Genomic DNA, 20238 nt, shown 5'->3' on the forward strand with positions numbered 1-20238 from the left:
CAGTTGTTGTTATAGAAAAGTTATAATGTCCATCCATATTTATTTTTCACTATTTTTATTAAGATACAAACAGAAAATACAGGAAATTTGTACACAAAATTAAAAAACAAAACAATTTTCTGCAGATATGCATCACTTTGACATATATTTTACTGTAAGAAAGTTATTCACACTTAATTTACACTACCCCCCTCCAAATTTGTATATTATTCGATATTCATATTTTTCATATCGCTCAATATGATAATAGGGACATTACTACATTACATAACAGGGGTAAACGCTTTTAAAAAAAATTTAACGTTGAAAACATTGAGAATAATGTAAGTAGATGTGTGAACAAAATATATAACACTGTGCAAGTGATTTTTAGATATTGCAAAAATCTCTGCACCTTTCATTTTCTTCTAACCAATAGCAATATTCACAGGTTTTTCATCGTGTCCAAAGTTGGTTCTTCATTTAGATCCAGATATGCCACTGATGTTTAAGAGGCTGGTTCTGTGCTTATTCTCCATGTCTGATGGCAGGAGACTGATGGTGGGCACCGTGGGCCCCTCGCTCTCCACAGTAACCAAATAAGGACAGTCTGCAGACTGGTGATTACATGGGAGACGAGTGGAACAGAGCTGGCACAGCTCAGGCTGAGCGGAGCCTTCGGTCTCATTTATAATAATAAATCTGTCCATCACATGGCTGGACATGCTGTGTTAAGGCTGTACTGATAACATGTGTCAGCCATTGTCTGACATGTGTGGAACTTTTATTCTGTGTACAGTATATGTGTATGTGTATTTGTGTCAAAACACACCCGTTGGTAAAATGCGTTCATAAATCTTAGTAATAAGGGCCCATATTTCATTTCGCATTTACTTTTTAATATATATTTCAATTAAAAGGCATGCACGTGATTTCTACACTTTTCTGAAGGTGGTTCTACCAAATCCACTCAACCGTGTCCTATTATGCTTCAAGAAAATATGAGCTTGAAAAAATATTGGTCTTAACAAAACGTAACCCTTAGTTATAGATTAACTGCTAGGTTTTCCTTAAACTCTTTGAAGTCGTTTTATTTTCAGCGGAAACCCAACCTTTAATACCTGAACTGCTGCCCAGATCTACTACAATGAAATGCCAGTGGTGTGTTTGTTGAATATTTTTGATGTTAGGTTTAAAACGTGTGCAAGCATTTAATAAACCAAGAGGTGGCCTTTCAGTGGGAATATCACAGGTGGAGGAAAATTACATGGATAAAGAAAAAGGTCATGTGTGATTGCTTGCCATTTGGCGGTTGCTTTTAGTCCAAGGGATATAATGATTGAATTCATTTTAGATGTTTCATTCACCATAGCACAATGGGAGAAACAGCCTCTAAAATCAATCCTTGTGGGTAAGGTCAGTTTGTTTTGGATAAATGCTTGTGTTGAATTCTCCTTAATGTTTTATCAAGCTGACAGACACAATGTACACAGTGTGGAGGACTAAACTAAATAGATTTCTTTTAGTGGATACAGTTTGTGTAGCTTGTTTCCACTTTACCGCAAGCCAAACAAACTCATAAACACAATATCCTAGGCCTACGGGATTTGTGCAACTATTTTTTGTTCAGAGAATTTGACTTGAGGTAAATTGTGAGTTGCTATATGGACATATTTTGTTATCTGTTAGGGGTGTAACGGTACGCAAAAATCACGGTTCGGTGCGAACCCCGGTTTTGAAGCCACGGTTCGGTTCATTTTCGGTACAGTAAGGGAAAAATGCAAACATTAAACTGCAGGTTGTTTATTACTATAAACTTTTTTTTTACAATTTGTTTACACTTTTTTTTTAAAACAGTTTTTATTAAAATATAACATATAAAATATATATAAAATGAAAAAATAATAAATAAAATACTACTGCAAAGTTCTTTTTTACATTATTTTATAACAGTAGGTAACTCTTTTCTTAACCTTCTCTTAAACTTTTTCTACTAAAACCTTGAACTAACAAATTCAATTCCTGAATACATTAATGAACTATTAGCCTACATTTTTGCCACCAAAAATTTTCTGTTTTGATTTATTTTGGATTGTTTAACTCACAGTATTGAATTGGCTATGTACCATCTCTGTATAAAAAATAATATTACTGCTCTATGTGTAACTGCATAGCAAGCAACATGATGATATACTTATTATACACTCATTTTGAGATTAGTGAGCTGCATACATAGCCATCTTTGATCTTTTGCACGTTTATCCTAATCTTTGCTTGTGTCGTCAATGTAAGCTGCCTGTGACTTTACTAACGAACCCCTCCGTAGCTGAGTAACAACTGAGTAAGCCCGGGTTACAGCTCTTCTCTGTCCCGACCAGCTGATCGCATTGTGACAATGATATGATTGACGTGATGTGCAGATGAAAAATCTGATCACGCATTCCTTATTCTCGCTGTCACAGAAAGCGCGTCTCATGAATGCGTAGCAACGAAAGACGTGCATCCTCTCACGCACTTTTGAAAGAACAAAGCAGCGCGTTGACACGCGTTTAACATGCGCTTTTAGATATGACACGTAAACGTTTACACCAATAATCAAACGGATATACAACTAAGTAAATAAAAATCTTTCTGCGGGCCGAATTATGTTATATGTTTGACAGAAGACTTGCGCTGAACGCGGAGACTTCCGCCACTTAATATGTTCGTGCGGAAACGCACGTATTATGTTCCGCACAGGCGCACACAAAATGCATTCGGCCTTTCGGTGCACGCGTGCACCGTGCCGAAAGCCCTGAACCGAAACGGTCCGGTTCGAATACACGTACCGTTACACCCCTATTATCTGTAGACGTAGACTCTAATGATATTTAACCTGAACTCTTTGCATCTCTAAAGTCAAAACTATTGATTCACCATGTCACTTATAGCAAGCTGTTTTTTGCGAATCTCAAATTCTCTTTCATCAAAAGTTGTAGACAACACCAATTATCCTGCAAAATGTCGGACTTTGAAGACGAGTCAGGTACCTCACCTCAGATCTGAATCTTCTGTCATACTTGGTTCATTTCTTTTTCTCTGACAGGCCATCACAGAGCAAATTTTCTTTCAGTTTGAAGATGTTTTTTCCTGCATAAAAGCACCTCTCATAAGTCCTTTAGATACCGTATCATCAAAAGCATCTCTCTTTATTTGTCAAGGTCAGAGGTGATGTGCTTTAAAAGGATACTCGTTGGTTCTTTAGCTCTTTAGCATTTCATCTCTAAGGTTTTTCCTAAAGTGCAGCTTTCTCAGTGCCTGACTCTAAATCTTCAGGTTGGTGTTTTTGTGAATTGTTGCTAAGAAAAAAGGTATTGAGTGTAAAGTAGACTCGCTCCATACAAAAAAGCTCTGAACAGGTGCTGCGCACACACATTTCCTTGATGTACCCCAGCACGCACATTCACACGCACTATAAACCGATCTGACGTGCGTGTCTCACCCTTTGCATGAAAGTGAAATGGGGATTGCTGGACGTGACAGGTTTACAGAGCGTGACAACTGGGCAGAGGAGGGGTGTGCAAGGGTTGGTTTGACCTGTGTAGTGTTGCCAAAAGCAAACATCGGCACTTTAGGTTGATACTGATAGCTTGTTACAAAAGAACCAGAACAGAAAGCTTGTAGATTAAAGTCTCTCTCTCTTCCTGTCTATCTTTTACTCTATCTTAGCATGCCAACCGGACAAGAGCCATGCACTTGCCAAACGCTGATTAGATGGGTCTCTCAGATCTTTCATTGTGTTTTGTGATACTGTATGCAGAAGGTAGCAGTAAATGTTTTTGTGTGTGGGTCTGTAGGGGACTGTGTGTGTGTGCACATGTGTGTGTTGGTGCACAACATATCAATACATAATAATTATTCTAATATCACTATATCTTAATATGCCTGTAGGAATTAAAACCTAAGTGGAATTTTGGGATAATTTAAGATTATTTGAATCTTCGGAATTTTTTCCCTTAGGGTCCTTTAGAGTTGTGTTCACATTCCTACAGTGGCGGCTAGTGCAAAAAAATGTAGGGATCGATCTGGTCCAAGCTGCTTAATCCTTTATTTATTCTTCACGAATGCTTTGTAAAAGGGGGGTTTTGTAAAAATAAAAGCGTCTTTTTTCTTTCATCTTGAGATATTTCACTTGCTTCCATTCATCAGTACTGTACTGACAATCTGCAGGCTGTATAGACGATTTCATCGGACGCATGTGATACACGTCTGGATCTGAACTTCCGGTTTCGTTTTTTTAATGGTCTGACTAGTTGCTAAACTGATCTCTTGATAAATGCCTCGTCGAAAATAACAAATGTTTTGGTTTCCTAGGTAATCTATTGTTGTTTTTTTGCTTGTTATATAAATAAACTACGTTTAAAGTACTTTGTGGTTATTTATTATGAGCAGAGTTTACCGGAAATTACGTGCGGACCGCGACAGCCACTTGTTTATGTTGTTACTGCTGAAACCGTCTATAACTGAGAACGGTCCAATCACATGAGTTCGAAAACATAAAAAAACTGTTGATCTGCTAACAACAAAGGTGGCAGAGTGCTGCGCCCCAAGGATAATCTGAAACAAGCCAATTAGAGCTCAGCCTCAACTCACATGCTTTAAAAAGTTAACTGATCTACATAAACACCTGCTAGGCCGGCGCCCCAGACACACACGTATGAGTGAAATACAGTTTTTTTTTGTTGATAAAACGCCCCCACAGCGCCCCCTAATGACTGACTGCCACTGCATTCCTATACGTTTGTTTGACTAGAAATGTCTAGTAAATGTCAAGTTATAAATCCGGAAGCCGAGAGAGATCGTGTCCTATATTTATTTTTGCTTGCTTGTTTTCATGGGATCTCAACTTAATTTTCTTGTGATCTCGAGATAACAAAAGTTTTTTTTATGTTTCTTGACATATGTGTATTATGACTTTTTATGTTTATGTTGTGTGTCAAACAAATGCAATGTTGTGGAAAAGAATTTCCCCTTTGGGGACAATAAAGTAAGTTAAGTTTTCTCGTGATCTCGACATAACAAATGTTCAACAAACAGTATTCTTGTGATGTGATTAAAGCTTACGTGTACTCAATTAAACATGTTGTTTTATTTGTAGCTGACAAAAGCATATTTTGATAAATTAGCATGGATGAAAAAATTTGATTTTCCTCGGATCATGGATTCGCTCAATCTGAAATACATTTGTAAATAATTGACAATTTGATAGTGGTGGATTTAGGGACCGTCTCTAAAGTAAATCCATAATATATACGTTTAAACTTTAAACAGCATTTAAATGGAATGACTAAAAGTCAACAAACAGTCACAAAACCGACTGTAAAGTGTTCATGTGGTTGTCAGCTATAATGCACACTTTTAAGATTTTTGATATTTATTCAAATAAATTGTTAAATACTTTTGAAGATAGGAACATGCAAACATTCAACTTTATTTATTTATTACTGTAAGTCTATCAGCAATTAGCTACACGTGTGGTAACCACGAAGACCCCAACTCATATGCATCAGCAGTCCACTTCAAAAGAAACGAAAATATGGACAGGAACTTATAATGACAATAGACCTTTTGCGTGTTTGCAAACAGAGATGACGTTTTTTGTGGGCGGAGCCCAACTGGTGGCAGAAAGTGAATGCTTCTCAACAGCTGTGTGAAGTGTTTTAGCATTAAACTGTGATTTTTAAGGATCCCGTGTTCTGTAGAAGTCTGTTTCCCCTATATTTCTCTTAAGTGTAATGTTTCTTATAACGTTTTCACCAAGTTACGTTTATTTTTTAAATAAATTAAAAGTTTTAATGGCTTGGCCACTGATATGCTTGCATGTATGTAATGTATATGTATTGTTCTTTATTGGTAAATCAATTATTTTTACAGTATGAATCTCTGAAGTACTTATAAGAGCAATACTATCATGTATTCTGTATAATATCATTTATTAAACATTTAATCATTTCCTGTTTTCAATTTCTTCCTTATATTTTTATCCTACGTGTTTGATCTAAAACTATTATGTTTACATACAAATTAATTCGTATAGGCCTGTTTATATATTATTACTTTACATCGTGTGTGTGTGTGTGTGTGTGTGTGTGTGTGTGTGTGTGTGTGTGTGTGTGTGTGTGTGTGTGTGTGTGTGTGTGTGTGTGTGTGCGTGCTATGTTTATATATTTATTAGTAAACATCATAATTTAGAACAAACAGGAAGAAGACATAGGCTAAGATATATGGTAAAAAGAAGTAATAGAAAATGAAAAAAAAATACGAAAACTTTAATAAATGGTAATATTATTGATATTATGAACTAATTAAAATCTTTAATCTTTCTAAATAAATTATAAACGTAACGTGATGAAAACGCTATAAGAAACACATAGAGGGATCAGACTTCGACAGAACACCGGATATCTTCTCTAATTATTTTCTATTCAAATAATTAAAAGATTTTCAGATGATTTCATCACTCCAGTCTGTCCGGTTGAGGGCTTTTATTGCAACCATAAACACCTACGTTTATCTTCAAATGGTGTCTTCGACGACGATATACTATAAAAATGAAGGTCATCTATTTTGGCATTCCTATTCTGACACTCAACAGCACAACAAAACATTTTCTAGTGAGTTATATTGTTCGTTTCACTCGTGTCTCATTTTTATTTCCACTGTTTTTCTGCCACCACATGCGCGCGTGGCGTAACTGTGACTTCGACTCGCAAAAGGTCTATTGGATGATCATTTCAGGATAACGAGAAAACAAGCAAGCAAAAATAAAAATATGGATGACCTCTCTCGGCTTTCGTAGATAATAGTTTTTGGTCCAAAAAAGTATAAACTAATTTATTTATAAGATATAATATTTCCTTTAACACAGTATGCTCCAAATCTTGAATATTGCTATAAAAATATGTGTTTGTATGTGCAATTATTTTTGTCTGCTTTTACATTCTTTTATGGGAGAGATTGGAGAGTGTGTGTGTGTGTTTGATGTCAGTGTGTGGCTGTCTTTGTGTGCAGATTGTAAGTGGAGGGGATGCCCTGCAGGACCAAGCCCACACTTTGAATCCCACTTCAAACGTAGATGATAAAACAGACTAACTCCGATAGGAAGCAGACAAACCTTTTTTATTTTAATTAGAAAAGAAGCAATTAGACCTGAGATTCTCCTCACCGCTGCATCTGAGATTTTGACTGATATCACACTGTTTATGTTGAGATGAATAAGATACCCTTCTGAATTGGAAGAGTCAGCTCCATTAATCCTCAATGGGCTATATTAAAACTATTACTTCAAAGAGAAAGCCTTTGCCTACTTCTAAAAACTTACATTTTAGTCTTAACTGTACACTTTTGTTTGTATTAATACATATCATATAGTCCAATACAGTATCAAACATGGATAACTATAGTGTGGTGTGGCAATGACATCACACTGATTTTACTTTGCATGTCAATGTGGAGAAAGCATTTTAACTTCTCATATCACATATATTGGATTATCAAAATCATTAATGCAGTGTGCAAAATAACCCAGGGTTCAACTTTGTGGGCCACACAAATATCCAGATCCAGATTCACTATTGATTTTAATTTAGTTTTAAATGTACAAATTGCTAGGCTAACGTTGTGATACCCTAATAATACCAAGCACACACAAATATTGAGTAAAATAATACATTTTTATATGTATGTTTGATTTGTTTGTTCTGTAGGGGGCAACAGGCTAAAGAACCAACAGTTTCGGCTAAACTGGGCTTGGATCTCCTTGGAAAAAGAGTACTATCGGGTGGAGGAAGAGGCCAAGTTTCTGGAGGTGGTTTTAAGAAGAAGGGGCTACCTTGGCGAGACTTCGTTTGTTGGTAAGTGTGTTCAAGAGTACTTATTTTTACATCATGCAATGTTGATTTTAAAAAGTACACTGCAAAGGCTGTAGGTTAGTGCACCTGAAAAAAAATATAGGTGTAGAACTGTTTAGATAAAAATCTTGTCAGATGCTTAAAGTGAAAATGATCCTTCGTATGATACTACTATTTTTGGCCTTATGAACCTCTGTAGATATTGCAGCTCATGTCATCAGATTTGCTTCCTTGATTTGCATCATGACATGGCTGCTGCCCACATCTATAATGATAATGAGAAATCCTCTGACTCATGACAGTATTAAGGTATTAAGATCACCCACCCACGTCTCCATGTTCCTGGTTTCCAAAAGGGCAGATCTGGATAAACTACACTTGGCAGATAAACTTATTATCCCTGGAGACAGGAACCTCTCCTGGAAAAGGTCATGGATCAAAGCTTTGCATTACCATATTTTACTCATCTACGTAGAAAGCAATTAAGGGATTAAAAAAAAAGGGAAGTAAAAAAAAGACGGGCTACAGACTGTAAGATTAATTGCTGTTCAATTGGTGAGGTTAAAATCATAGATATAGAGTTAAGCAATAAAATACTTTCTTCTTATAATTTTCATAAAGAAAATAATTGTTTTCTTGTCTATGAGTCTGAAGGAGAGTGGAAACCAGACTTCAGATAAACTGATAATTAAAGTTGCCCTCTGGAGTGAGAGGAGTCAACCTGGTTCAAAGAACAAAGTTCAGTCTGGATTGTGTTTAGATTCTCTGCTTGACCGGACAGGACTGACCTCCAATTCACATTTTGGGCTTAATAATAGATTTAATAGCAAGGTCATTTTATTGCTGTTTTTAGTTTGGTTAATAGCTAAAAAGTCATTAGCTGTAAAGAAGCGAAGAGTTTGTTTATCTTAAATTCAAGCAGTGCAGTCTTATGAGGTTCAAAAGTTTGAGCCCATAATTGAAACATCTTTAGTTTGCTTTCTTTTCTAATTGCACTCCAAAAAAATATTTTCAAGAAAAATATTCTTAGTATTTTTGTTTGGTTTCAGTAAAAATATCTTAAATTCTGCTTTTTCTTGATGAGCAAAATGACCCAAGAAAATAAGTCTAGCTTTTAGACCAACAATATATAGTTTAAGTGAATTTGTGGAGTAAACAAGCAAAAAAATATGTCAATGGGGCAAGCAAAAGAATCTTGAAAATTTTTCTTAAACACTAAATTCAAGAAAAATCAAGAAAAATTTGCTTACCCCATTGGCAGATTTTTTTGCTAGTTTTAAGCACAAAATCAAATTTGATATTTTTGGTCTAAAAACTAGACTTATTATTTTCGTTTGGCTCATCAAGAAAAAGCATCTTAATTTAAGAATTTTTAGATATTTTTACTGAAACCAAAACAAAAATACCAAGAATTTTTTTCTTAAAAATATTTGTTTTGCAGTGTGTAAAGTCCTAATAAAATCAAAACTGTCTTTTAATCAGAGGTGGACACTACTTAAGTATTTTTACTTTCTACATAAAAGTACATTTTTAAGTATTAATATTTTATTAGTGTTTTTCTTTGGAAAGCATACATTCCAAAGCATATTATCATAATTTTTACTCCACTACATTTCATAATTTCAAGTTTTTGGTTTATATTTAATATTTAAGTTCAATAAACATCAATATTTTTTTTTACTTAAGTAAAAAGTACTTTCATATTTTACTCATAATTTTATGTAATTAGGTATTAAATCAATTTTAATATGCAATATAAAATGAATACACAGTATTCTATGCTTTAGAATGTAGTAAACATTTTTTTGTACATTTTTTCCCAAGACAAACACTCTGATAAAGCACAGATGCTTGGAAAATGTAACTAAAGTACTATTCCTCAAAATATCTTCCTTCGTGTTCATTAGAACAAGGAAATGTATACAGGTTTTTAACAACATGAGTGGGAAAATTATGAAAGAATTTTCATTTGATATTTTTAATAACCCAAAAATGTGTTCTGACTAATATTTACCCAGCATTGGGTTAGCAATAATCCAGCAGATTTTGGCTTTCCTATATTTTTATATTTTAAAACTTTATAACCAAGTTTCAATAAAAATATTTTTTATTTTACTTTTTGAGAGAATAGTGGAACCCATGTTTCCTGAACAAAGTATAGTTCTGATATCAGAATTTTGGGACAGACACAAAAGTTCAACCATCCCCAGAATATGCCAGTATGAAAAATTGATTCGTTTTCTATTTGCATGGTCAGCTAAGAAGAATGAGAAATCCAGTTTAGCCCTCTGCATAAAATTCACAAGTTAACTCTGACAGATTTTCAAAAGATTTTATAAAGCAAAATCCCTGAGCCACATGCCGAGCCAGGCCTCCATTCCTGAGCTCACCTCAGTTTTGGTCCAGGACCTCACAGTTAAATGAGATGCTTGCCTGCTGCTCGCTGGGCCTCGGAAACCTTCCTGTATTGAAATGAAAAGATGAGGAAGTCTTTGAAATGATGATTTTTATTCAGTTATTATTTCGATTTTTCCACAGTTGATATTCTCAGAATAATTGCATTTTATCCAGACAGGACATGACAGAACTTCTTAGTTTGTGTTGTACCTTAAATATTAAAGGACTTCTGAGTTTGCTTCAACGCAAAAAAAATTTATGTGGCAACCCAATTTCTCCTCCTTTACCAAAGCACATCAGTAGCACTGTCAGAATTCACGTTTCCGTAGTACCCTTCCCATCCTGTCTATTTCGACTGATTTCTTCATGTTTCTTCTCTAAGTTATATATTTATTTGTGGGTAATGTTAATCTTGTTGTCAATCATATTTTTCTTAGTGACCTTTGAGATTTCTGGTTTCTATTACCCGGAAACCCCTTGCTGTGCGTATGCTCGCTAACCAACAAAGCCTCCTTGCCACCCCCCATCGCGAAACCACTCACAGAGTAAAACCATCTTTGACCTATTGGTCAAAGATAACCACCAGTGGGCTATATGCCTCCTCTTTTCAAAGATGTTGAAGGACTAGTTTTCAGAGTTTTCCATTTCTTTTCTACAATTTGACACAACGCTCTCTTTGAAGGCATAGTGCCTTTATTACAGACCGGTTGCGTCACATCTGTTGCAATATTGACTTACAGAAAGCTCTCTACTCTGAAATGGGAAAGAGGTGATGCAGACTACTTTGTCAATCCCTTGAAAGAGATCTTCATTTGATGGCACACTCACAGCGGTTTTAAGATGTACACTACCGGTTTTAAAATACATGACTGAAATGTTAAAGTCGAAGTGAAATAGAAATAAAAAACATAATTTGTTTTGAAATATTGTGGTATTTTTTTTACTAATGACTTATCTGTGAGCTTCATTATTAAAATTTTTTTTTTTTATTAAAATCTCCTCCCCTTCTTGAAACAATCGGAAGTAAATCCTTCTTTACTTTCCGGTTATATGTTATGCCAGGTGGGCAGGGTCCGGGAAAAGAATAGTGTCCCAAAAGAATCTAAACTAGTAGTTACCCCCTCAACATTTACAATGATTAATGAAACGATATATACCGTACTGTCCACACTTCAGTCAATGCTCACAAATGATTATGTTTTAAATAGTTTTAAATAAAATGTACTCTCCAGGTATAGGCACCAAAGATGGCACAGCTGAAAAGGACAAAGATTTCAGAGGGAAGGCCCAGAAGCAAGTCCAATTTAACCCTGGCCAGACCACTGCCACCTGGAAGGTGCGCATCCTGTCGGATAGCCTGTTCGAGCAGTCCGAGACCTTTCAGGTTGTTCTGTCAGAACCTGTCATGGGTGCTCTGGAGTTCCCAGAGGCAGCGACAGTGGAAATCGTCGACCCTGAGGACGGTGAGCACACAAAAACAGAGGTCCCAGGTGCTGTGAATGGGTCACAATGGTAATCGTACTGATTACGGGGGTTTGAAAGTCATGCCAAATTAATCTTCAATTTGACAAAAAAATATGTTTTGGTCATTATGCATTCTCACAGTAGGCATTCTTTTATAGGACTTTGTTGATGTTAGTAATTTTATTATAAAATTTTATAAAATTTTATTTATTATTTTATTTTATTTTATTTTGTAATCTGATACTTGCATGTAGAACAGGATTGTAAAAAGCAAAAAAATGCAGGGTAAGACTTGATTTGACATCAGCCAAAAAAATTAATGATAAAAATATGTCCATCGTTTTTCAGACAAACACATTTTCGGATATTTTAGATAATGTTTTAGATCTTTCAGTTGATTAAATGTATTGTTACGGGGTCCACGACCTTCAAGTCCAAAAAAAGTGCGTCCATCCTTCACAAAATAAATCCAAACGGCTCCAGGATGATAAACAAAGGTCTTCTGAGGGTAATCCGCGCGGTGTTGTTGTAGAAATATCCATATTTAAAACTTTATTAACTAAAATAACTACCTTCAGGTAGCGCCGCCATCTTAGTCGCGTCCGCATTCAGGATGAGAGCTTACGCAGTCTACGGAGGCTACTCTGCTGCTGCTCTGTGCCCCCGCCCTCCGAATTTTTCATACGTCACGAAGAAAAGTGCGTACACTACGCTAATACTCTCTCCTGAATACAGAGGAGTCTAAGATGGCGGCTCTATCGGAAGCTAGTTATTTACGTTAATAAAGTTTTAAATATGGATATTTCTACAACAACACCGCTCGGATTACCCTCAGAAGACCTTTGTTTATCATTTTTAATTTGTGAAGCATGGACGCACTTTTTTTGTACTTGAAGGTCGTGGACTATGAGTGGACACCGTAACCTCACATTTTATCAACTGAAAGATCTAAAACATTTTCTAAAATATCCGAAAATGTGTTTGTCTGAAAAAACGATGGACATATGCAACCCGGACAGCTTGGGGGTGAGTAAATCATGGATTTAATATCATTTTTGGCCGTACTATCCCTTAAAAGGAAAAGTTTTTGATGACTCTATAATAATATGTGCCAAGAGCATTCGGTAAATATAATTCTCTCACTTTTGCATCTGAGCTCTTCACATGTAATTTAATATTAAATGTTTGGTTTAGGGCATGGTGCTCAATTCAAAACTAGCACTGCACATTTTGGCATGTGACACCTCTATCTTATTCAGCTCATTAGGAGAGAGATCCATGAACTGAACTGGGCGTGTTAGATAAGAGAGACATGTGCATACAGAACGTGCAGTGTTGAGGACCGTAAACATCATAAAACTAACTTGATTTTGAGACAGATTGAACCCACTAGACAAAGGTAAGTCTGAAAAGATTGAGAGGGCGTTACGCTGGGGGCGATCTTCACAGCTGTCACCTTTCTCTACATTGTAATCATAGCGTAATATCTCCACAACATCTGAATAACATCCTGCTAACTCCTCATCAAAACAGATGATACAAGTCTCTGTTTTGGCAGGATCTATGGTTTGTTTAGCAGGAGCAATTGTGGGAGAAATGGCTGAGTGATCTAAACCAGTGACCCAGGACACTTCATAGTTTATTGATTAACCTTGCATTGCCTATGCTGAGCACTCTTTAACCTTTTGCTATATAATTCTAGTGGCTAAAATGGAAATTGCCCATTTTATGCTGATGAACAAATCAAATCAATCTTTTAAACAAATCTGTGGTACAAAAATCTTGAAATAAGTTAAATTAATAGTATTTTTGTCTTGCTTTCAGTAAAAATATCAAAGAAATTCTTAAATTAAGATGCTTTTTCTTGATGAGAAAAATGACCCAAGAAAATAAGTCTAGATTTTAGACAAACAATATAAAATTTAAATGATTTTGTGCATAAAACATGCAAAAAAATCTGCCAGTGGTTTAAGCAATTTTTTCTTGGATTTTTCTTGAAATTAGTGTTTAGGAAACATTTTCAAGATACTAAGATTTTTTTCCTGAAAATAATTTTTTGCAGTGTACCCCATTGGCAAATTTTTTGCTTGTTTTAATTCACTTAAATTTGATCTTTTTTTGTCTAAAGACTAGACTATTTTCTTAGGTCATTTGGCTCATGAAGAAAATGCATCTTGATTTAAGAATTTTTTTATATTTGTACCACAAACAAGACAGAAATACTAAGAAAGTCCTTTTTTGCAGTGTGCTTTTTTGCTTTGCACATCCTGAAAGTACTAAAAGGTGGCATAGTATTACCACAGTCTTGTGTTCTTTTGAATGTGGTATTACCATTTTTGGACTTAAAGTCTGATAAGACTATGCTTTTATGTTGGATAACTATGTAAATTCACAGTATATGAACTGGCAGGGCCCTATGTAAAGACGGTGTGTGGGGGCCCTTATCCAAACTATTCATCTCAGCTTTTTTAATATTATTGTATATACACATGTATATTACTGTAGGTAGCTCTCACTGAGTAATTGCTGATATAATATTTAAACCAACAGTATTAAAAAAGTTGCATGCTGTGCTCATGGAAAGCGTCTACAGATGTGTACTGAAGCATGTCAAACAAGCGCAGAACAGGAAAGCAGCACAGAAATGCAGTATTATTGTAAAACAGTGAGCATAATTGATCTTTTAGGTCCCTTCACATGCCAGGGCCCTGTGTTCTTAGTCACCCTTTTTTACCTCACTTATGATACTGGTAATTATTAAGTACTTTAAGTTTATTATCTGATTCCATTACAGTACCAGCACTATTTTGTATTAGAATAAAGGGCATTCATTTATATGACATGTGGGTGATTCTCATGAAATCCAGACTTAGAAGGTGTCCAGCATCCGATTTTTTTAAAAGCCCTTGAAGCCAATTTTTGGGCTTATATAAGATTAAGGTCTGAAATTTCTATAAACATTATTTTTAGAGGATTTTAAAAATATTTCCTATAGAATTATTTAAATAAATTTTTTAGATTGCCATTATCAAAAATTATCATTACCGCAACATGATATTAAATATATGCATTTACAAACTCATGTTTCGGTAATGAGAACTAAAAAGTTGTTAAAAACTTTTATCTGGAGAGAAAAAAATAAGAACTGCTTACCTGGTAGCCATCTTGAGAGTCACAGTCAATTATGTCCCTTCCAACTATTTTTTTTAAAAATGTTAGTTCCTTGAGGGCTTGAACAATGATTGAAAATTGTTGCGGAGGATGAGAAAATTGGTCTTTGACACATTTATATTCCTTATTATTGTCTCTACATTTACCAATGATCACCAAGGACCACATTCTTCTTTACTGTAAATGTTTATAGTATAACATGCACTGAAGCTTTTTAAATTTTTTTAATTATAAATATTTCCATGTCAAAAAAACCAAATCCAGTCATGGACACGTTGCGGTAATGAGAATTTTCCTCTTAAATGTAGAAAAACAACACAATTGGTTTGTATAATGTCATTTGAAATAATGTGCAACATAGTACATGAAGAGATGTTTGTTACTATATGCTTTTTATTTTGATACTCTTACTTTGCATTTACTTTTTTATCAAAATGTTTCTTGACTCCTCATAAGTCTAATTTCGCGAGAATCACCCATATACATGTACTGTAGTTTAGTGCCCCATAATATTAACTTATGTTGTGCTCAGTGCTTACAGTCCTTCCTGTCATTGTTTTTTTTTGCCAACGGCTGTGTAAAATATTCTCAGTCTTAATTTGTATCAGTCCCACTACAAAAATGCAGGAGCTGAGGTTTTATCATGAAACTTGGGGAGTGTTCAAAATCTTTTGAGATGTATCCCACATAAAAATACACTTCACACAAGAAACTCAAGCTACAAGAGTTAAGAAACGTCACTGTCTAAGGACAGTAAACGTCAAAATGTGACAGAAATTCAGTGCCATGTCAAAAACTCGCCTGAATCCACCAGGACCTTTAAAGCTTTTTAAAGAATGCTGAATTTGGTTGCTTTTAACTTTTTCTTATGGCTATAGAGATGCTTTTGTGTATTATGGATTCACGTTCATGTTAAAATTTGTTGTTATTTTTTCTCTAGAATCCACAGTGTTCATCCCTTCGGCTACGTACTCTATTGAAGAGGATATTGGAGAACTTCTGATTCCTGTGCAAAGATCTGGAGATGTCAGTCAGGAACTCATGGTCATCTGCTTTACACAACAAGGTGAACCATGTTGTTGCCATGCATGTGTTGACATATTTTCTGGAAGTTTAGATAAGACATATCAAAGCACTCATTTCAAGCCTGTAGGCGTTACATCAGCCACGCACCATGATTGCTACTTGTGCTGCGTTTCAGACAACTCGGATTTAAGATATTTCCCACCTCAAAACATGAAATAACGTCTAAATAAAGTAACTAAAACTATTTAGTATCATTAAAACATAATTGTTGCAAATAATTTAGTATCATTAAAACATTTAGGGCCCTATCTTGCACCCAGCGCAATTGACTTTGTCAGTGACGCATGTATCATTCGTATTTTGCACCGGCGCACAGCAGGTTTTTCCCTCCACAGACGCACGTCGGCAAACTAGGGAAGGAACTTGCGCCCTTGCGTTTAAAGGGAATGTTGGATAGCGTTCTGATTGGTTTATTTGATGTTACGCCCACACCACACCTATGAATAATGAACCTAGTTCAGACCAACCCCTTATTGATTTGTGCCTGGCGCAAGAGTTATTTCTCCCGCTGGGAAAATAGCAACAGCGCCCAAGATCCGCCCACAAACTCACTTGCGCTTAGTGCTTCGCACTTGCATTTCAGATCGTTAAAATAGGGCCCATAAAGTGTTTAGTAACATTTCAGACATTAGCCTCTTTCACACAGTAATTCTGGTAAATTACCATTAATTTACCAGAATGAATTTACCAGTAAATACAAAAATGTGCTGTTCACACATACAGTGACGTTCCGTCTTTTTACCAGTAAGACATCATTCACACATCAGTATCAAAATGCCGGTAAACTCGGAGAGAAAGCGGAAGTTACCTGCGGCGAGCTCCGTGTCGCATTTGTAAATAATGGCGGTTATGACTTAATATCGTCGGTCCGTATTTAGTTGTTTGTTGTGGCAAACGGTCGCAAAGTTGCTCGTGACCAAACAACATTGCGTTAGGCAGCGTCAAACGGAACCTGTGTTTGCACATTAGGCTTCACCGAGGGTGTGCTAAGGACGTCTGCAATTTGGCAAATAGATGGTAAGCTAAACAACTTTGAACAATGTGGATGTTAACTTTAGTTGTGCTCGACTTTTAAGCAGCATGTGTGTGGAAACATCCGTAAACAGTTCGGGGGTAAACGCGTCACCTGTATAAAAACGTTCTGATTGGCCCGATCTGTCAGCGCGGTCTGACGTCGTTCGTTCTAAATGCCGGTAATCCTATATTTTTCGTTCACACATAGCGCTTACCGGTAAATTACTGGTAATCTTACAACCTGTCTTACTGGTAAATTGGAAGCACTGATTTACCGGAAAGGTTCTGTTCACACATGACATGTTAACTGCAATATACCAGTAAATTACCAGTAAAGACTGTATGTGTGAAAGGGACTATTGTTTACTGGTTAAGGTGGGAAATACCCCCCCCCACAAAAAGAGTTGCTTCTTTTAATCTATAATTTATCCACAATTGAACAGGCACAGCCAAAGGCACGGTTCCCACCACAGTGTTGTCCTTTTCTGACTACATTTCCCGACCAGAGGAACACCACAGCGTGCTGCGGTTCGATAAAGACGAGAAAGAGAAACCCTGCCGTGTGGTCGTCATCGATGACTCACTCTATGAGCCAGAGGAAAGCTTTAATGTGACCCTCAGCATGCCAATGGGCGGCCAACTGGGACAGGAGTTTTCGACCACAAGAGTCACCATCTTAGCCGATACAGACGATGGTGAGACTACAAATATATAATATTTTAACAATGTTTGGGATAATAAAACTTGAATATGTGATCCTGTCTGTGAAAACCCAGCTAAAGTCATCATTTGTGATTTACCGTTATGTTGTGTTATGTTCTGCGAAAAATCATGCTACATAATGTAAAAATAATTCTGTGAAAATATTCTCTTGATAGGCCATGTCAAAGATAAAATGTTAAATCAATGACTGAAATCAAACTCTTAATCTTATAATTAGATTTTGAGACTTTAGCCTGGATTTCACATATTGGGTCTCATATTTTACATAAATATCTGCATTTTCTTTTTTCTTATTTGACATTCCATAGGTGAGAAAGTCTGAATATGGAAAAAACTCTTATTGTCTTACACCCCATTTTAGTTATCAAGTACAGGTGAATGTATTGTAAGGCATTTTTTTTTTCATAATTACTAATTATTATGATCTATCATGGAGTGTGAAAAGGCAAAGATGTAGTGTTGCTTCAGTTCATAGATAAGATGCAGTTTGATGGTGCATTCAAAAACGAGATTGTTGTCAACTAAGATTCTGCAGTTCATAGTGGAAATGAAACTGCAACAGTTTGTAACAGTTGCAGGATGTTATAAATTTACACAAACATTTCCTTGTTCAGAAGTGTTTTGGACTTTTTGAAGCAATGCACACCAAAAATCTGAGGGCTTTTGAAATCATCTTAAAATATTGATGAGTTCTCTTTTGGTTTATAGGCAATCTATCTTATAAAACAAACAAAAATATTGTTTAAATATTTTTTTTGTACTTTTAAAGTTTAAGAAGTATTTTGGAGGTACTGTAGCAGTGGAAAAGCTTTGTACACACCAGAAGTGAATTTAACTATTTGCACAACTAGATTACATAAACCCCATTCACACAGACCTTTGGTCCCAGAAAATACCCCTAAAATTCCCAGACAAGCTTCTGTGTGAACGCAAATCTTCTGGAATCGTTGCCGGAAAGAGGACCTAGTAAGATACACAGAAAACCCTCTGTGTGAACAAGAAGCCGAAACAATGCCGTAATTGGCTATTGCAGTGAGGTCGCGCGCGTCATCACAACAAAGTTATGGTTCAGCTCTTCAAAACGAGAGATTTGCAGGTATATCAACATTCACAACGAGAAATGTCGCAAACTAGATTAAAACAGTTATCAAGAAATAATAAATGAGACGCAAAAACAATGATGCGCGTGCTATGGCAAGATGAAGTAGGTTAAAAAATGAAGGATTTACAACATTCACGACGAGAAATGTCAGCAAACTGGACTGACGCAGATATCAGGTAAGTTAGCGCGTCACTTACCGCGCTGAAGCGGAGATCATTCAGCAGCATAAAAGCATATCGCGTAACACGCTCATTTGAGCTTATAATAAACAAAAATGCCTGCATGTCATCCCAACAAGACATATCGTTCAGCTCCTCAAAACGGGAGTTTTAAATGCATATTAACAATCACGATGAGAAATGTCTGACAGCTGGATTAAAGTCACGCGCTCCTTTATAGTCTTATCATAAACAAAAATGCACGCGAGAGGTTTCGGGAGAGAGAAATAATAAATAATATGCAAACTGCAGACGCTGCGTAGAAGATGCAGGACTTTACAAGTGTCTTTCCGGGACCTTGCAGATGCCGGCAAATCATTGGCAGTGTGAATGAACAAAAAATCAAACGATCCCGGAAAAATCCAGGATGCATTTTCCGTGTATTTTCCGAAATGTCTGCGTGAAAACGGCTATACAGGGTCAATGCAAAGAGCAAATAGACACATGAATGACACAAATTGGGCCGCAAACACGTAAAGACTGGAGAAGTATTAGCTTCGATGGAGAGGATGGATAATTTTGTCATTAGAAAAGTTTAATGTAGGGCTGTACAATTAATCGAAAAACTAATCAAGATTACAATTACGAGTGAAACGATCACATTATCCCAAAAGCCTCAATTACAGCTGTCAATTTGTGCTCATTTCTGTGTGTTTGGGCAGTATGTTTGGACACCAATTACAGTGGTGAATCAGAGATTTAAAATTGATAAGTTGACGTGTCCTTTAGGCGTTCGTTTTAGATTTTTTAACTTTCATAATTTTTTATTTACATTGTATGGTTTTGGATTTTTAGAATTGACCATGCAGCTGCTTCACATAAAGTTATAAAACATTTCAAAACTTCAGTGTAAAGTCCATTTAATAATCGCAGTTACAATATCAAGGTGAATAATCACCAAAAAAATTATGATTTTTGTCATCGTCATGCAAGCCCTTCAAATATGCTCTGCCTAAACAACTTCAATTTTTGTTGGGAAGCATGTTTATCCATTAATTTTTTTTAAGGTATAATGCACACGAATTACATTCAAACTTACTGCAGCATGCTCGATATCTCACGCTGGCTTTGACATCATGTATAATTGATTCTCTCTTGTCTTCTAAACCGGCAAGGCTTGCTCTGGTTTAATCTAATTTATGTTCCAAAATGATTAGCATTTAACGAAAACCAGAACATATACAACAGATCCTGT

The 20238-nt window shown here is 35.9% G+C and overlaps 1 protein-coding gene across 1 annotated transcript in view; it reads left to right on the plus strand.

Annotated features, from left to right (window-relative positions):
- The window catches only part of frem2b (FRAS1 related extracellular matrix 2b), a 76523-nt gene that overhangs the window by 38196 nt on the left and 18089 nt on the right, over positions 1-20238 (plus strand). Inside the window, exons 3-6 of the mRNA XM_065279940.1 lie at positions 7725-7871; positions 11498-11728; positions 15841-15966; positions 17444-17695. Coding sequence (XP_065136012.1) covers positions 7725-7871; positions 11498-11728; positions 15841-15966; positions 17444-17695 — 756 coding nt within the window. The remainder of the gene's footprint in view (positions 1-7724; positions 7872-11497; positions 11729-15840; positions 15967-17443; positions 17696-20238) is intronic.

The sequence above is a fragment of the Paramisgurnus dabryanus genome, chromosome 8 (assembly GCF_030506205.2).
Source record: "Paramisgurnus dabryanus chromosome 8, PD_genome_1.1, whole genome shotgun sequence".
Taxonomy (NCBI): Eukaryota; Metazoa; Chordata; class Actinopteri; order Cypriniformes; family Cobitidae; genus Paramisgurnus; species Paramisgurnus dabryanus.